General features: G+C 37.4%; 1 protein-coding gene across 7 annotated transcripts in view; it reads right to left on the bottom strand.

Annotated features, from left to right (window-relative positions):
• Positions 1-19402, bottom strand: part of Dlg2 (discs large MAGUK scaffold protein 2) — a 2328307-nt gene that overhangs the window by 1556328 nt on the left and 752577 nt on the right. For 2 of the 7 annotated variants that reach the window (XM_008844179.2, XM_008844180.2), the window contains exon 1: positions 6460-6792. The exons of 4 other annotated variants lie outside the window; for them this stretch is intronic. In XM_008844179.2, the coding sequence (XP_008842401.1) occupies positions 6460-6501 (42 nt within the window). In that variant the 5' untranslated portion in view covers positions 6502-6792. Of the gene's footprint in view, positions 1-6459; positions 6805-19402 lie in introns of those variants that run through there. One more of the 7 variants, XM_008844181.2, reaches the window with a different exon arrangement.

Here is a 19402-nt window from a genome sequence, read left to right as displayed (position 1 = left end):
CACCCCCATCCATGTCCCACTAGCCCCTGACCAGACCTCATGTATTCCACCATATATGTTAAGTCCTATCAAGTCAAGCATTTGTACCCAGATGTCCTTCAGTGCAAATTAATCCACTGGAGTCTAGTCAAACTATCTAGAGATCATAAATAAGGCATACCTTCCCTCACCCAGTAGTAATCAGTCTTTAAATGCTCTCAGTCTATGGCCAGCCCACCACCCATTTCTCTCTCTAAACTCTGTGCCCTCATCTAATTGAGTTGGCATGGATTCTGTGCTTGGTGCCACAATTACCCCAAGTTCACATTTGCAATATTCCAGTGGTCTGAAAGCCTCTGGTTCCCTGTGTTCATTACCCTGCCCTGGCTCTTGCAATCTTTCTGCCCCCTCTCCCAGAGTGGTCCCTGAGTCATGGGTGGGTAAGGTTTAATATAAGAATCCTATCCAGGGACACACACTCTGCAGTCTCTTATACTTTAAAACTAGGCCAGCTGTAGCATTTTGTGTGCATCATACTCTATTGTATAAGGAAGTTTCACTGGTGAGAGTTCCATGATCCACTGTGTTCCATGAGCCTTAGGTGTAGAGGTTCAACTGTAGATGTATTACCTAGGACTGGGTAATTATGTAGAGGTTCAGCTGGAGATATATCACCTAGGACTGGGCAATTATGTTACTTTGTAGAATGCTGAGTCACAGGGTTTCATTAGAAGTTGTAGACCAACGCATCAAGCAGGATTAGGTTTTATATACCCAATATACTAAGGAGGTTTGCCATCTGACACCTGTAACATAGAAGTCTAGTGAGGGATTAATGTATGTTAGTATTGTGGAGGAGACAATTATTCATTTGGAACCCTGACAGGAACCACCTTTGATTTTGTCATGAACCACAGGCTCATGACATCTATGATCTGTAGGTGTTATACAAACTGTCCACACATTCTGATTCATGATCCTACAAACCCTGCCTACAACAAATAATGTGTTTATTCAAAGCATCAGTATGCATAATACATCACAGGACATGGCAAAGAGTAGCTGTCAGCAACATAAAGAGGCAGAACTTCTAAAACTTTTATCTTTTGATCCATCCATCAGGGATTTTTTGAATCCTTGAACAAGGCAATCAAATTGAGGAAGGTAATATACAGCTCCTGCCTTCAAAATGTTTAATAGCAATTGTGGGTAAATACTTAAATATAAATAATATTAAGTAGTAGAATAAGATCACATCATAAGTGATTGTATAAAGCAATGTAAGATGCACCGCAATGGGAGCTGGAGAGATGGCTCGTGGTTAAGAGGACGTACTGCTCTTGCAAAGGACTCAGTGTTTGGGTCACAGCACACATCACCTATAACTCCATATTCAGGGAGTAAAACACCCTCTTCTGGACTCTGCAAGCACCTATACTCACATGCATGGACACATACACATAATTTAAAATGAAGTAAATATTGTATAAAGATGCATTGCCATGAATGATGGAGAAAGTATATACAGTAATCAAAGGAGAAAGCAGAGGGAGCTTCTATGGCTTCGGTTCAACTTCTTGGAAGACAGATAACTACTGAAATTTCTGAAAGAACAGAATTTAGACAAGCATGGCCACAGAGATGAGATCCTATTGTAGGAAACAATTCTAGAAAAAACTCAGAGATAAAAAGAGAAATGGGTTGCTTATAAAATAACAACTTTACTGAATAAACTTGGTAGAATTTCGTATGATGAATGTCTGAGTTGTAGAGTGTTACAGCATTCAATAAACTGTTTTAATGTGTATTGTTGATCCCTTTCAACCTAGCTTCACAACCTAGCTGTATGGATCTTAATGGGTAAGTAACTGGGTATAAATACTTTGTAATTGCCCAGCTAAGTATTCAAACCCAAGCCTTATGATGACAAAATGTCCTTTCAAAAACTTTATAATATTAATGAACCTGGAGAGATAGTTTTAAACCAGGTTCATTAACCAAACCCAGGTTTGGTTCCCAGAACCCAATGGTGGCCACAACAACTATGGCCTGAATGGTGGCACCATTTTCAGGATGCACAGGCATTGCACACACATTGTATACTTATATACATGAAGGCAAAACACTCATATACCAAAAGTAAAAAAATAATTTAAAAAATGTTATGGCCTGAAGATAAGTAAGTAACTAGAAGTGGAATCAATAAAGAAAACTTGGGACTCCAATAACACTTTCATTTAGCATGCATTCATTGAGCTTTTACTCTTTACTTATGATAGAAAATTGAACAGTAACAGGAAGATCTGAAATTTCACCTTCTACATTCCAGATTATATTTTACTGTAATGTTCGGCTGTGATAGCAACAGTGTTGGGAAAAGGTATGTTTCATCTAATAATGGTTCTCATTAGCTACAGGTTTGTTTGTTTTATTTTTAATTCTGCTTATTTCCTAGTATTTTCTCATGAAAGCAACTCAAGTATTAATGTTATTTGCCAGGCTCTGCTTTATCAATAATGATTTAATTTATTGAATTCTTACTATATTCTAAGAACGTTTTTTACAGCATTTACGTGCCTTGCACTATTATTCTATGTGGGTCTGTGATGTGTGTGCACATTTTTGTATATGAATGAGGATCTGTGCATGCCTCAACACATATATGGAGGTCACAGGACAAACTCATATCAGTTCAACATCTTGTGTTGGTCTTTACATTCGACCTTGTTTGACACAGGGACTCTGTTGTTTTCCATTATATGTACCTGTCTAGCCAGTCTGCCAGCTTCCAATGATTCTCCTGTCTCTGCGTCCTATCTCTCTGTAAACGTGGGAGGATTAAAGACACCCATGCTGTATGTCCAGCTCTTACATGGGTTCGAGGGATTCAAACTGAGATCCTCACCCTTACATGGCAAATTCACTTAATCAACTGAAACATCTCTCCAGCCTAAATCATTCTTATAATATCTATTATCCCTATATTATAAATAAAATCTTAATATTAGATAGTTTAAGAAATGTTCTCAAACTATTTAATAAGTGAAGAAGACAGAATGAAATGTAGCTTTTTCTTAGAATCTTCAAATTCATACTCTAATATCAGTTGGTTGCAGTTTTTTTCTATAAAGACCCTGTGTTATTCTCAAAGAATTTCAGAACAATGAAGGAACAGGATTCTTGAATCTAGGATGTCAGTGGGCATCAAGATTTACTGGAAAGAACAGAAGTCAAAGCTAAAGAGACCTGAGCCCCATCCTATATCTGCTTCTGGCACTTGTGGAACAGAATAGGTGGTAATTTCCTTTCTCTTCACTAGGTTTCCTACCTGTGATGTTGGTCTAAGACTTGACATTCATGCTTTAGACTATGTGGGTGTGTAATAAGTTCATTCAATGTAGTTATAAAAGCAGGAAAATCCTGATATGGGAGATATAAAATTATTTAGAAAATTATTAATCATTAGTACTGTTCTTTTAAAAATAGAACTATTTCAATAGACAAAATTATATGAACATCTGATATAAAAAAACTGCCCATGTTGTCTCATCAAAGAGGCATTTTTTCACACAACACAGAAAATTTCCAATCAAAGTGGAACTGTACATCCACATAATGATTGAATTACTTCCTTTCGTGTCACTACAATCAAATTAAATTGTTCTAATCATTTCCTATAAAAGTTAAAAGAGAACCCAAGGCATATGATATGACTCTTTATCATGCCAACAACTTAAAGCTATCAAGAAAGCACAACATAAATTATACTCTTGATTAGAATTTTAATTTTTTTCCTTCTCCTTCTGGGTAAAGACCTCCTCCCGGAAAATAAACAGAAAAGTAACATAATTTTCAGAGTTACATTGTGATGGTTGCTCATCACTTCAATTAGTCACTCTTCAGCCTTGCAACATGCCTTCATCCATCCACTCCAGAGTTTTTACAACTCCTCAATGCTCTCTGTGTTCACTCCATACTTTTGTCACTCCTCTTTCCCAGTATGCCTTTCTCTTTCCATGATGAATAGCAAAATACTTTTGGTTGTCAAGATTTAACTCAGAAGTGACCTCACAGTGAAATCTCTCTTGGTCAGTCCAGATAAAACAAGCTTATGCTTTGTTTGCTTGTTTTTCACTATATAACATCCTTCATCAAACTCCTTTACAGTAAGTGCTGTAATACTTCAAACCACTGATTGGTCTATACATCTGTGTCATGTCCCGGACTAGAAACCTCCTGAAAAAAAGCTCAAATTTCTATTTATCTGAGTCTCTATCACTTGAGCACACTACATAAAGCATGTCTGTCATATGTCAATAATTAAAATATATTAAAGCACGCCATTCTCAAAAATTCTTTTTGGCTATTTTATAAACATCAAATTTACAAAATAAGCTTCCCCCCCAAAAGATGACAATACTGTATTCTATACTGAAAAATGAAATTCACAAGAGATATTGCTAAGCTTTGAATTTTAATCACCTTAAAGTTTTGGGTCACTGTAACAACAATTATACTTAATCATGTTAAATAAGAGAAATTACACATGACAACAGGTTTTTTCAGAGCCGTGCAAATAAGTAGTTCTCAGTATCATGGAAATCAGATCAAAATACTAAAACAATCTGGTAAACTTGGAAGTCTTTATATTTCAAAGGAAATAACATAAAATAAAATAATAAATTATGAAATTAAGTACAAAATCTAAATAAACATTAAACCATACCTAAAATTTAAGTTACTTTATTCATAATCAAGGAAGTTCACATATGTTGCAGGTAGAAATACATGTAGTCCAGTTTCTGTAGGTTGTGTCAGAAAGTGTATATAGCTCAGTATATGTTAGTCAAAGAACTGAGAGTTTATTATCAAAAGTTATCTGAATTTAGCTAAGAAATTATCAGTTAAGTCTTTTCATTCCTTTGCTTTTGAGTTTAAGGGAGACATTTAAATTACAACTATCAAGACAATTGTGAGAAGTTACAAGTAGAAAGGGATTTCCCAAACCCTATCAGAGGAACGCTAGACCAAGATTTCCTGCATTTTTGAAATTTAACAATGAAACATCAAAGCAATTGTTTCTTAATATAAATTACTCAATGTTTTCATTAGGAAGAAAGAACTTTACTCTTTTGAAAAAGAAGAGGAGGGAAAATATGAACTCACCCAATTTACAAAGCAATATCCTGCCCATAATTTGAAATAGAGGATGGTAGTGGAACAATCCAAGTTGATGTTTGGTCATGATATTCATCTTTCATCTTGTTTATTAACCCCATCATATGCATGAACCACAATTCACTACTGAAATTCATTTTTAAAATAGCTAAAAGTAAATTCTACAGAACTCTGATGTGTGATGCGCAGAATGCTTTGCAATACTGGGGTCAAAGAACTGTCCATCAAAACATAAATGCTACCTGTTCAAAGTCCAAATGTGAACCAAAAAGGTTCACAAAAGTGAGCTCCAAGGAGCTCTTGACTAAAACTTGTAAACACAAAAATATGAAACTTCAGTACCCAGACACATTAAAACTCCTCCACTAAAATAAAATAGGGAAACACTTTCACTGGCATTTTTCTCAAATAGTTCTGATTTGCATATAAAGTCTTAATTACCCCATCATTTTTTTTTCTCAAAGAAAATTGCTTTCTTTTTGGACTCCCTGCAATAAGAAGTACAAGACCAACAAACGTTAACCCAGGATGTAGTTCACTTAAATTATGCAACTGGAATTCCACAGCTGGTCTCTCTGGCTTGGTGCTGAATGAACAGTGTCAAAAACCCTTTCCAACAATAACGTTCTCATTCATGACAAGGGGTAAATCTCCCAAACTTAGGCTCAACTTTGGAGCCTCATTAGCTATAGTAAGTGAATGCCAGTGAGGTGACAACACTGGACAGCAGCACCCACGCAGCCGAAGCCACCAGCTCACCCCAAGCTGAGCATCTATGGGATTAATATCATCAATTCCCAAAGATAATTGTCTGTTTATACACATAGGATGCTAGGGTATCCCACAGATCACATGCTAATGCCATTCTAACCACCCCAGCTAAGCCCCGGGGCTCCCAGAACAATTAAACTGCAGGAACACAGGCGGCTTACAGCACTTTCAAAAAGAAAGACTAAATCCTCATTTACGGCTTGCTCTATAGCTTTTTTACCTCCTCTAATTTCTTGGTGCTGGCCTACTGAAATAATTCTCACCCCCCCGCGCCCAATCTCCACCCTCCAAGTGTGAGCGTGAACCTGAATTACAAACAGTTAAACCTGAAGGTCACTTCGCAGCAGAGTTCCAGCATCCTCCCCGAACGAGGCTGCACAGCAACAATAAAACAAAGCCTTTGCAACCACCTGTAATAACCTCCCTGCTCAGCCGGCAATCGGAAAAGTCCTGGAGCTACACAAGGTAGACATTTTCTGCAGCTGGTTTAACATGTATATCGTGCCCAGTTGCCGTCTCGCCTCCTCTTACCTTCACGTTAGTCCGGAGTGCACAGTAACATGCAAAGAACATTGCAGTAAATAAGGGGCATATGGACCGGTGATCAGCTTCTCAGCACAGCGCAAGCCCCACACACACGATCCTGGGCATGTGCTGCTAAGGAGCATCCGTTCCCTCTGTCAGTTTGAAAATGCATTGATCCCTGTTTTCTCTGACTACAAAACGACATGTCTTGAAGGCACTGAGTGAGAGCTCAGAATCTCTTCGCTGGCTATATATAACATTGTGCCCCGTAATTTCAATTAACTGAGAATTCCACATCTGAAAGTTAAGACCTCAATTGCTTTTCCTTCAAGCATTTTAAATCACTGGGTTTAAAAAAAAAAAAAAAAAAAAAAAGGAGGGGGGAATGAGCTCACCCAAGAAGGAGGGGGGAAAGGTGAAGAATTGAAATTTAACCAATGAGTTACTTATATTTCTGGAGAGTCTGGGTATTATCCTATTAGGTACTTTACAAAGGGATTTCATCTGACAGATTGTAAATGAAGAGGAAACCTTTTCCCTTTGGAGGACTAACAGGAGCTCTGTGCTACATTCCAGGCTATTCTAATGCAGTACCCTATTTGGCAAATACTACAAATCACTGCAAACATGTCTCACTCTTCTGCTTTTCTGTTTGGAACAGAGCAAGACCAAAGGGTTCAATGTCTCATAAAGTTCCCTAAAATGTAAGCTGGGTTCTCCTGGGGTGTTCTGCAGTTACAGGGCTTAGAAGTATCACTTTATCTTTACTTCCCTGCCCTGTATTATCAGGTCTGTCTTCTAGGGATCTCCAAAGTTGCTAGGCTCTCTAATAAAACATTGCATCCAATTTTACAAAACTATGCTTTCTTGGTAAATGACAATCGATAATAGAGGATGGGATTGGAAGGAAGACAGAAGATTCCAGGGGATAGCATAACCTCAGATCAACAGCTACTGCTGCTGAATGTAAAACATTCAGCTGGCTCTGGAAGGCAGAGTGAGAGAAATAAAAGCTTCTGTTCCTGTGAATTCATACGGGGGAAAATTTAATTAAAAAACATTTCCACATCCTACTGTCTGTTGCTATTCTTAACAGGCAAAGAAGACAGTGAATCTACTAGATTCTTGCTCAGTCAAGAGGACAAAGTCCAATTCAGGATCCTAAAGTCTTATTTCCAGCTTTAGGCAGCCCTAATGCTCAGCTACAATTCTAAAGCTATCTGGCAAAACGCAAGCAGAAACGAACAGTTCTTACTGCAGTAAAAACAGTAGGAGGAAAAAGATGGGTTATGTCTTTGCCACAATGCTCCCCATCAGCTTACAGCAACAGGGAGGATCAGCATCACTCACTAGAAAAAGCTGCAGTGACTTTTAGGGTTTTTCTTTAGTATGTTTTGCATAAGCCACCTCCCCTTTGGAGCCTGCAGTGATGCTGAGGATCTGGCAGAGTCACTGGGCATCTCTCCTGGGCAGTGAGGTGAGGAAGCTTCAGAAGAAACAAGGTATTTCAGGGAGAGCAATTAAAGAGCAAGATTTTCTATTTCTCTCTTAATGACAAGCATTCAGAAAGTGTCGTCACTACTGACTAAATAGCTATTTTGGGCCGTCATTGTTTGTGGCTTATTTTAGGAAGAAAAGAAGCAATCTTATCTTAAGCTGGAGATTCTTTAGCAATGTAAAAAGAGAAGGCAGCTACTTAATCTGATTCCCAGTTCTGTCTGTCATAGTAGACTAGGTAATTACAAACTGTAAGCACTCAAAACATAACTGTGACTTCTAGGGCAAGAAAGAAAATAACAAAACAAAACATGAATACCCAGGTCTTATCATTCGACAACTTTTATTAATGGCTTTAAATGCAGAACCCAGCATTTCAGTTAATAGCATTTCCCTCTCCAGAAGTCAGGGCAGGTTACATTTCCTGCAGCTCTTCCCAGTGTGTGAGTTGGATGCATGGTAAACAGAGGATTTCAAACTGCTTTTCTCCACTGTAGTTCAGAGAAGTCAGGATTGTTTGTTTGTTTGTTTTCAACTGATTTCTAAGTGTTAAGTATTTCCTTTTCTTTAGGAGTTCAAGAAATGGAAGTTTTATACATTTTCATTGTTATTTTGATGGTCTCCAGACTACTTGATTGCCCTAGTATAGGCAAAAGGAAGAGACACAGTGCCAGGGATTAAATGAAAATGAAGTCCCAGGGGAAAAGGCACCTGGGGTTTCCTATGGAGGCAGTCAGGGGGGGCTTCAGATATGGCTTCAGTTACAGCTTTGATGTATATACATTCTAAAGTGAGACCGGTAGCCTTGAACATCTGTTTAAAACTCTCAAGCATGCTTACCTATCCCACAGAATCCCAATACAGACATGAGCTCCCGTGCATCAGAATAATGACTATTTCCATCTTCTATGCATATGAAACATCAACTTTAATAGCAGGATCCACCAAAAGTAACATGGTTCCACAGGTAAAGGTACTTAAATCCAAGCCTGCCAATTGGAATTCAATCTTAAGGATCCATATGAAGGGAGAAAAATCACTCACACAAGTTGTCCTCTGACCTACACACATACAACCTGCATACAGGTGCATCATGGTAAGCCCACACATGGATAATTGAGGACCAGGGGTCAGAGACAGTGGATGATTACAACAAAACCATTTTTCAGAATGTAAAAGGGCAGTTGCACACAACTCGCAGTGGTTGTAGCAGCATGCAGGAGACCTGCATGGATGGGAAAGACAGTCATGAAGTTCCACCTCCAGCTAAGAAGCTCTTGGCAAATGGCTAGTAGAAGGAGAGTGAGTTTTCTTCAAGGATGCAGCCCCTGGCGGGCTACCCATGCTCCAGTGATGGTGCTACACCTACATACACAGAGGCATCACTGAGTGGACTCAGTGGAAAGAGAGGGCACATGAACTTGGGAAGAAATATTACTAGAGGGGATAGAGAGGAATTGGAGGGATAAAAATCTGGATAGACATCATCAAGCACATTGTACACATGCACAAAATTCTCAAACAAACAGCAAAATAAATAAATAAAAAATAGAAGCAATACCCAATGGGAAAGAAGGAAGGATCACTGAGTGGACTCAGTGGAAAGAGAGGGCACATGAACTTGGGAAGAAATATTACTAGAGGGGATAGAGAGGAATTGGAGGGATAAAAATCTGGATAGACATCATCAAGCACATTGTACACATGCACAAAATTCTCAAACAAACAGCAAAATAAATAAATAAAAAATAGAAGCAATACCCAATGGGAAAGAAGGAAGGAAGGAAGGAATGGAGGAAGGAAGGAAGGAAGGAAGGAAGGAAGGAAGGAAGGAAGGAAGGAAGGAAGGAAGGAAGGGAGGGAGGGAGAAAACCTCATACAGACTTGTGGATAAAAGACTTGATCCCAGTATAATATTCAGAGGTGGGACTTTGATGAATCAATTGATGAACTGTATTGATGGATACATAATTTGATGACATTATTGGGATCTGCTATAGACTAAGCAGAGATGAGGTAGATCAGTGTGGGGGGGTGTATTTGCAAACCCCAGTCCCTTCTCTCTGTCTCTGTGCTTCTGAGCCACCATGAGGTGAGCATCTTTGCTCCATTACATACTTCCCACCATATTTTAACTTTGTCTCAGAGCCACAGCAATGGAGCCAGCCAGGCATGGACTGAACCATGAACCAAAATAAATCCTTCTTCCCTTAAATAAAATTGTTCTGCATTTCTAGGCAAAGACTACAAAGGTCATTGTGTCTGTAAGGAGAGTGACATCTGCTACTGTAGAGTAAAATCACAACTGGCTACATAGCTCTACAGGGAGCAGAGTCAATCTAGCATCCAACACTGCAAGTGAGTAATCTTGAGCAATGACTTCCATTTTGAATTGTTAACATTTATAAAGCAGGATGATGTAATTCATAGTGTGGTTGCGAAGGTGGAAAAGGAATCATGCCCTGGTAAAGTCTATATGAATTGATCAGTTAAAAATCAAAACAGAAACTACAAACACATTAGAAGAAAACAGTTTTGGCTTTGTAAAATACTGGAGAAGAGACTAAAGACATGTTAGGAAAGATAATTCTGACTGCACAAAAATATAAAACCTCTGCCGTGGTAAGTTATATACAATAATAAATGACAAATTTGGAAAATATCTGCAATATATGTAATGGAAATTTTCCTTAATATGCAAAACTTATAAGTCACTCTGGAAAATTTAAGATGAATTTCAAGAAAGGTAAATGACAAAACAATGCACAAACAAGAAAAAAAAACATTAAAAATGCTCCAATCTTTATTTAAAGAAAAGGATAAAAACTAGGAAATGTTTTCTAAATTCATTCATTCATTCATTCATTCATTCATTTAGATGCAGGGATTTACTTTCTAGTCCAACACATACATGTATGTGTAAACATACATGCACATATCTAAATTAGTTTTAGAAATATTTTTAAGATTACAGAAGCCTATATACTTTAGATACCAAATTTTATATGTTTGCTAAAAAGCTAGTACAGTTTGAGCCTCTCATTTATGTGTAAACTCGCATATAATAAGACACAGCAGTGCAGAGCATCAGGACTTCATCATCTTTCATTTCTCATTTTATACCATCCATGTTATAAGACAGTCATTCAAAAAGAACAGTTCATCCATCCACCTCATGTCAGTAATTGAGAGAAATAAAGACTCCCAGAGAGAGAGAGGAAATAATAGGACTCAAAAGGGATTCCTCGATTGCTGTTTGCAGTGAGCAAAGGTCAGGAACTGACTGACATGAGGGATGGGGCTCTTCTGGAACTGTAATTGATTAGCGCACAGTGCCAGTCATAGTATGTATCACCCCATCCCACTGTGTGTGTTATTTTGGTGTGTATACAGTATATTTTTCTTAGAGATAATCCCTAAATTAACAAACCAACTACTTTATTTGGTTCTGAAGTGAAAAATGTGGCTGGCTATAAAGGGAATTTGATTCCGATGGATTCTTACTTTATTCACAAAAAGTTTACAAATTGGCATTTACATTTATTTGGTTTGCAATGTGTGTGTATGTGTGTATGTGTGTCTGTGTGTGTGTGTGTTTGTGTGTCTATGTCTGTGTATGGAGTGTTGTATAAGTAGTATGTGTACATGCTCATGTGTGTATGTGCATACATGTATGGGGGTATACATTCATGTGTATGTACATGTATGCAGAGGTCAGAGGCCAATATTTGGTGTCTACCTTAAACTTTCTCCATCTTATTTTTTGAGGTAGGGTTTTCACCCTGAGCCTGGAGCTCACCAATTTGGCTAAGATGACTGATCAGGGAGCACAAGGGATCCATCTGCCTCTGCTTCCTCAGCACTGCAATTGCAGGCACATGCTACCATGTCTGAATTTCTTTAATGGGTACTGGAGATCTGAACTTAAGTCCTCATGCTTACATATCAAGCACCTTTGCAACTGAGCCATCTCTCCAGCTCCTGAATTGTACTTTTAAGAAGTCTTTTACTTGTAATCTAAGGGTTACAGAGAAAGCTCAGAAGTTAGGAGTACTTGCTGCTCTTGCAGGGGACCCAAGTTTGGCTCCCAGCACCCACAGTAGGAGGCTTATAACCACCTATAATTACAGTTAGCCCCAGGAAATCTAATTCCCTCTTCTGGCCTCCAAGAGCACCTACACACATATGCATACACAGACACACATACACCTAAATAAAAATCAAATAAATATTTAATAAACTATAACGTAGATTTAAAAAATAAAACTTAAAAAAATTAGGCAGTAGATACTGTAATTTGTTTAAAATATAATAACAGTGTCTATTAATATGTACAAATAATTCATGCTGATAGGTACCATTTTCCATATCTATAAGAATAGGAAGATGGGCTATTTAGTTATTTCTTTTATGTAAATAGAATAACTTTGTAATACTTAGTAATACTTTGTAAATACTTAGTTTTTGTTTTGCATTTTTTTTTCAAATAAGAATGATTTGGTATGTCTAAATGTTAAATATCTACTAGGTTACAATCCAAACCAATTAGATTAAAATCTCAGGTGGAGCCTAAGCTTCAGTACTTTATGAAGTTCCCTATTTGCCTCCTATATGAAGCTACAGTTGAAAACTACTGCCTTAGAGCAGGGGTCATCAGAAAAGTAATTCTGTAAAGCAAAGGATAGTAAATATCAGGCTTGTAAGACATATGATCTGTCATAGCTACACAACCATGATGTCATAACAGCAAAGCCTGGTAAATGCCTATGTAATTGTACATTGTATAATACATCCAATGAAATTTTATTAACATTACAGTTAGAACTTCACATAATCTTGTATTAGTATATGATTCCTGGTGCAAATGAAATAATTCACAATGGAGTCTCAACTCTCTGAGATGGACGCTGGCTGAGCAAGGGACTGTATAAGCCCTGTAGAATTCTTTCCTCTTGCAAGCATGTCTTGGGCTTCCAGTTACAAAAACAAAACAAGCTTAGGTTTAAATTCTTTTTCTGTCAGTTGACAGCAGTGTGACCTTGGACAAGTTATATAACCCCTCTCTGCCACAGAGTAGTCCTCTGTCAAATCAAGATCACAAACCTACTTCAGAGGAATGTTGTAAGAACTGGAATAAGTAAGGTGTGCAACCTCCTTGCCTTCCTACCTGGAACATAGTGAATTTAATCACTGGTCGTTTTCTTTGTAAAGCCTGGAATGACCAAGAAAAAGAGGAAAGTAAAATAATTCTGCTCTTCCTCTTGACTAGTTTCTGCAGTATTTGTAGATCATCAAGCATTTCTTTATGACTTTTAATCTGGCTTAAAGGAAAATCTAAAGTTTAGTACTCTTATATAGCATGAACTGCTTCATTATCATTAGAATTTCTTAAGTCTTCCTTGGAAATTTTCTGAGGTAAAAATAATGACTAATTTACCATGAAGCAAGTGCTTCAAAGCATATCATAATTTTTTAGTAAAGTCAACTCTAAAGATGGAAAAGAATGTGATATAAATACCTGAAGGTGTTGACGGAGTGTGGAATACCTTTGATATTTATCTTAAAAATTCATATGCTGTTAAATGCAAGCTGACTATATATCTACATTTGTTTTATAGTGTTTCTAGATCACTTACAGTTCATAAAATTTAATAAGCCATGGAAGCAACACAATGAGAGCCCTGTCCCCTCCACAGGGCATTCTGCTGGGCAGGCCAGTTATATGTGCCTCACTTCATGAACATGATTCTTGATCCTCATGTCCACACTGAAGACATTATGATTCCCTGTGTCCACTGAAGAATATTGGCACAGAGCTCAAATTTTATATTTATGTAGAGGCTACAGGTGGAACTCCAATACTAATTTTTTCTAATTCCGAAGCTTAGAGAAAACTTCTCAATTTCTCAGTCTTGGTGGCTGGACTGATTCCTAGCTTCTTCAGTTATAGCACTACTGTTATACATATGTGTTTTAATATGCCATTTATAATCGCTTTAAAAGTAGTTAACATCATTGTGTTAACTACCAGGTGTGGTGGCCCACACCTTTAATCCCAGCACTTGGGAGGCAGAGGCAGGCAGATCTTTGTGAGTTCAAGGCCAGCTTGGTCTACATAGTGAGTTCCAGGACAGCTGGGGCTACAGGGAGACCCTGTCTCAAAAAGACCAAAAAAAAAAAATTAGTTAACATAACCTACTTTGGCAGATTGAGGCCAGCCTGGTCTACATAGTAAGTTCCAGGACAGCTGGAGCTACAGGGAGACCCTGTCTCAAAAAGACCAAAAAAAAAAATTAGTTAACATAACCTACTTTGGCACAGAATTTCAAAATTAAACATAATATGAAGGAGAACTAAATAAACTAAATAAAATTGAAATTAAATTAAGTGTATTTAGATGGACATGCCCAGGTAAGACACTACCTGCCTCATATCCACATATGAAGATAAATATGATTATATGGATTTGGCTGTTCAGGCATCACAGGTGGCACTGTGGCTACTGGCCCAATATTTGGGAGTAAACTCTTGGTCAGGACTGAGCAGAACAATGACAGAAAAGCTTTGATTCTTAGAAATTTTGATATACATCAAATTCATGAAAGGCAAGCTTTGTGTTAAGTATGCAAATATAGTTAGATTCTTGGTGCTAGAAATTTTTTAAGATTCCTAATATAAATGAATGTCCACATATTGGAAAGTAGAGAGTGAGGCATAATTCTTTATTATGAGAATGATCTCACACAGTCTTTATCTATCTTCCAGATCCTAGTAACTGATTTCTAGTAGTAAATTCTCCCCTCTGCTGTTATAACCAAAACAAACCCTCACAAATTTCTAAAATGTCAGTTGAGAACTCTTAAAGGGGTAGCATTGGAGAACCTCAAAGGGCGACAGTGAAGGTCCTACTGAAAAACACTGAACACATACCTGGGAGTAAACGTTAACCTAGGATCACAAAGAGGCAAAGATCCCTTAAAATCCCTCAGTTACTCAGGACCCTGTATATCCCTAAAGAATGTCTACAAGATCCTCTGGAGCATATAAAATCATATTCTGCTGGATTAAAAGAAGTATATAAGGATGCTGACCCTCTTGCAATCATGTATCTTAAGTTAAGGGAACTGAAGCAGTGGATTGGACATATCTTACCACAAAGGTAAAATCTGAGGCTTCAGGGAGTGATCATCTTGAAACTTTATCATCCCTTAAAGAGTAGATCAAAGTCTATCATTTTGAGATAGTACCTGGTAGCATCAACCCCAGATTCCTTTTCTTGAACAACTGTAGCAGGTATTATTCTATTACTCAATTCAGTACTTAACAGTACACTGCCCTGTGCTGGTCACCTATTGTTTCTGATGCCTCACATTTATGTCCTTAACCCCACTTTATACTGTTCAACAACAAAGAGCTTGTGTCAGCTGAAAAACCCTTGGGCAAAGGGTATTTTTCGATTACTTTTCAGAAACAGATTTGTAGTTATAAATAAAGGACTTAAAAGCTACTTTTTATTTGCTAGGCCAAAACACTGCCTGATAATCACAACTTAGTCTTTAAACAATGTCCTCCATATTCTCTCAAAGGCAATTTCAAACAATCTTCATTGTGTCCGATTTCAACCTTTCCTACAACTCATTCCTCTTAGCAAATAACGCCTTTTACCCCACTGAGGAAGCAAAAATCTCTATCCAGAAGTCCTCACATAAACCAAAACTAAGAATAAGAGGTTGTTTTCAAGATCCCTTAGTCCCTTCTGTCACAAAAACAACCTTACCCACTCCACCTGAGGTCACTCCCTCCACAGTCCCTCTGTAATACAACCCTCCCACTGTCAGGAAGATCAACAAAGGTCTCTGTACTCAGGTCTTTGTAGCTCTCTCGAACCCTTAGCAATGTACTTGAAATATGATCAAGCCTCTACTATCTTAAAAATAAAAGAAACAAATAAAACCAACAAAACAAAACAAAAATCTCACATCATCACCAGCAGTTTAAAGAAAAACTTCGTATCACCATTTCACATTAACCTCCTGGCCTTTGTCATTCCTTTGTACACAATAAAGTTAGGAAAGTCAGCACCTCATTCTCTAACCATTTCCTTATTTTCCAAACTGCCTAACTCTTTAGCACACTGGTTTGTACAGCATCCCCTCACTATTCCAGTGGGCATCACGGGTAATAGGTCATTGACACAATAGTCACTTCACTATTGTCGCTAACCAACTTGTCAGCAGATTCCAAACACCCTCCACCCCTCCCTTCGTACTTGTCCTTTAGCTTCTGACTGCTGGTTTCATTGCGTCCATTTTTCACTTTACTGACTCTTCATTTTCAGACTCCCCTGCCTCAGTTTCTCAGGATTCAGCTTTTTCCTGTTTTCTCCATTCATCCTTTCCCAGGTCTTTCTGTTCATTCAGTGGTATCTTATTATCACATCCATATAATGATTTCCAAATCTTACTGTTTGCCTGTCACTGGCACATCAAAGAGTCGTTTTCCCCTCCACTTTCCAAGTTTAGTGAATGTCAACTCCATTCACATGGTTTCATAAATCAGAAATTTAGTAATCATCTTTGATAACCCTTCTTCTATACATCCAACAATAAGTGAATTATTGAGTATCTAAAATTGATAATGTCTCCTCCATATCTGCGGTCATTATCTGTATTGTTATGTGACCTATATTCCTCAGAATCTCTGAAGAAGTTCCCAAAATGTTGTCCTCGTACAGATTTTCAATCCCTTTATTCCACTAGTAACTCACAGTAATCTTTCATACATTCATGTGGATTTTATCACCTTCTATTACAAATCTCTGTCTGCCAGTACTGTGCAAGTACAGTTCACAATAATCATTCTTAGCTTTATGGTCACACATGGGATGTGCCTTGCTTGATTTGAATTAGATTCCACTTAGGTTTCATGCTTTCATCACACTGAAGTTGTTTCAATTCCTTCTTAGAGTTACATCCCTCTTTAATACAACATCCTGCTTTAGGATTTTTTCTAAGAAAAGAATAGATTTTCTGATCCATTAGTGAATCCTCTGCCCTCAAAGAGATACTTGGTAATGTCTAGAGACTTTTTTCAAATTAAAATTTTGGAAAAGAGGTTGATTTGACATGGAATGGGAAGAGCTCAGTAATGTTGCTGAACTTCCTACAGTGTACAAGAGAGATTCCCATGACAAAGAATTACTTTGCCCAACACGCCAGTGACAAAGAATGAAAAACCATGGTCTGGATATAAAAGTTATCACAGATACTAGAAAATCATTTGTGCTATGACATCTTTGGAAACAGACAAGTTTAAAATGTGCAGGTGGCATATGCCTACAATCCTACCACTGTGGAGGCTTAGGCAGGAAAAGAACAGGTTTGAAGCCAACCTGTCCTGCATAGCTCCAACACACCAAAGCTTAACTTCACTTTTGGATACTATCACAATCAGTGTTTGGGTTTGGGTTCTGGCCCTGATTTTTTTAAATGATCATCAAGTACAGTGAGGGGCTGGAGCCACACTTGAGTTCTTGAAAACAGAGAGACTTAGATACATAAGGGACATTCAAGAGCATCTGGTAGAATTCCTTCACTTTATAGATGAGAAATCTGTGGTCTAGAAAAGGTAAATTCATTATCTAAAGCCATAAAAGTGACCTAATATCAAGGGACCCTCTTGAGTTCCAGTTCAAGGTTCAGTTATCCCCCAAAAGGTGGCATGAAACATGATGCTTCCCTCTATAGCTCATGATTGTAATATTGTAATGTGGTAATATTGTAATAACTACTTTATATCAGCTGTCAGAGAGGCTCAGAAAAGTCAAGGAACTTGTACAAATTTGTGGAACCATAGCTTCCCTCATTCTAGAACCTTTTGTGAATAGGGATATTGCTGTATTTTTCCACTGAACTTATATAGTATCTACTATGAAGTTCATAGCTATCCCAGACACATCAATCAAACAGAACATATTCTTCATTATTTTATCAAAATCCTACACATAGGTTATGTATACATGTTTGCATGAGTCTTTAAATAATTAAACGTTAACACTAGAATATTTTAGTTAGTATTAATCAAGATACTTAATCTTCTACTGGTAAAATGCACATTAAAAAAATCAAGAGACCATGCCATCCACAAGTGATACCTTCCTCCCAAATCTATCAACCACTTTTCCTAATTCTAGCCTGTGGTAATTAATTATGAACAGCTAGAGAATGAGAGCAACAATGTTATTAGTACCAATGCTTCAACTTACAAAAGAACATTTGCCTAATGAGCAATTAATCTAAGCTATAGATAAATTATAAATTCATATGAAACTATAACACTTTGGATTTGTGACTTTTTCATTCCTTCATGTATTCCCCAAATAAAATTGACATGTTCAAGATCATAGTTAGATATGAGGCTTAAAAGTAAATAGCCCTAAAATTTCCTTTGAGTGTGAAAAATTTGATTAATTAGAGACAGATACATGAGATATATAATATTGCAATTATCTATATAAGTGATGCAAATTTTAAAATTACATGTTATAAATATCAATTTACATTGGAAATGATCTAAGACAGCTTTGGTAAAGGGTCCTTTAAAAAGCCCCAAAGTAATATAAGAAAGCAATTCAGTTTGATAGCCTGGATAAACAGACAGTAGACAGAGCATAATGTAACAACAGATCCTGAAACACAGTCTCTGAAGGAGGTGACCCTATGTGGAGAGGTCAGCATTCAGTCAATGATATCCAATTTCCTCCATCTTTAATTTTGCCTCCAACATAGAAAAAGAGAATAATCTTCCCAAAGTAATCATAGAAAATATGCTGCTTCTTTGTAATTTATTTCTGGCTTTTCTCTGCAGAAAACTCACATCAGAGTAGGCCTAAGGACTTCTCTCCTGCTCTTAGAAGCTTTCCCTATCCCCACCTTTGAGTCTCTGCAAAACCTAACTGATGAGGGATAACTTCCTTAGGATATAGAAAATCAGATTAGGAAAACTCTACTTATCAGATTGTCTTCATTTATTCTTAACAAGTATCTATAAAAACCAGGCATATATGTTGGACCATTAGTGTCACTTTACCAAGGTTAGTGATAGATTTTGTGGAATTTACCAGTATAATTAACATTATATCCTTCAAATGTGAAAAGTATCTTTAAATAAAAATTTAAGCCAGATGCGGTATAGCATCCTTTAATCCCAGCACTTGGGAGGCAGAGGCATGCAAACTCCAGCCTGGTCTAATAGCGAATTTCAGGGCAGCTGGGGGCTACAGCGAGACCTTGTCTCAAAGGAAAAAAAAAAAAAAAGGCTTAAAAAACATTTTTTTCACTTTTCATTATTTTTTGTGAATTTCATAGAAAATATTTTGATCATATTTAGATCCCCTCCCCTATCTGTACCCCCTTACTATTTCCCACCCAATTTCAGGTACTCTAATATATGT

The sequence above is a fragment of the Nannospalax galili genome, unplaced genomic scaffold (assembly GCF_000622305.1).
Source record: "Nannospalax galili isolate Female #2095 unplaced genomic scaffold, S.galili_v1.0 scaffold278, whole genome shotgun sequence".
NCBI classification, from domain to species: Eukaryota; Metazoa; Chordata; class Mammalia; order Rodentia; family Spalacidae; genus Nannospalax; species Nannospalax galili.
Note: the sequence above shows the minus strand (reverse complement) of the source record. Positions and strands in the feature narration are given on the sequence as shown.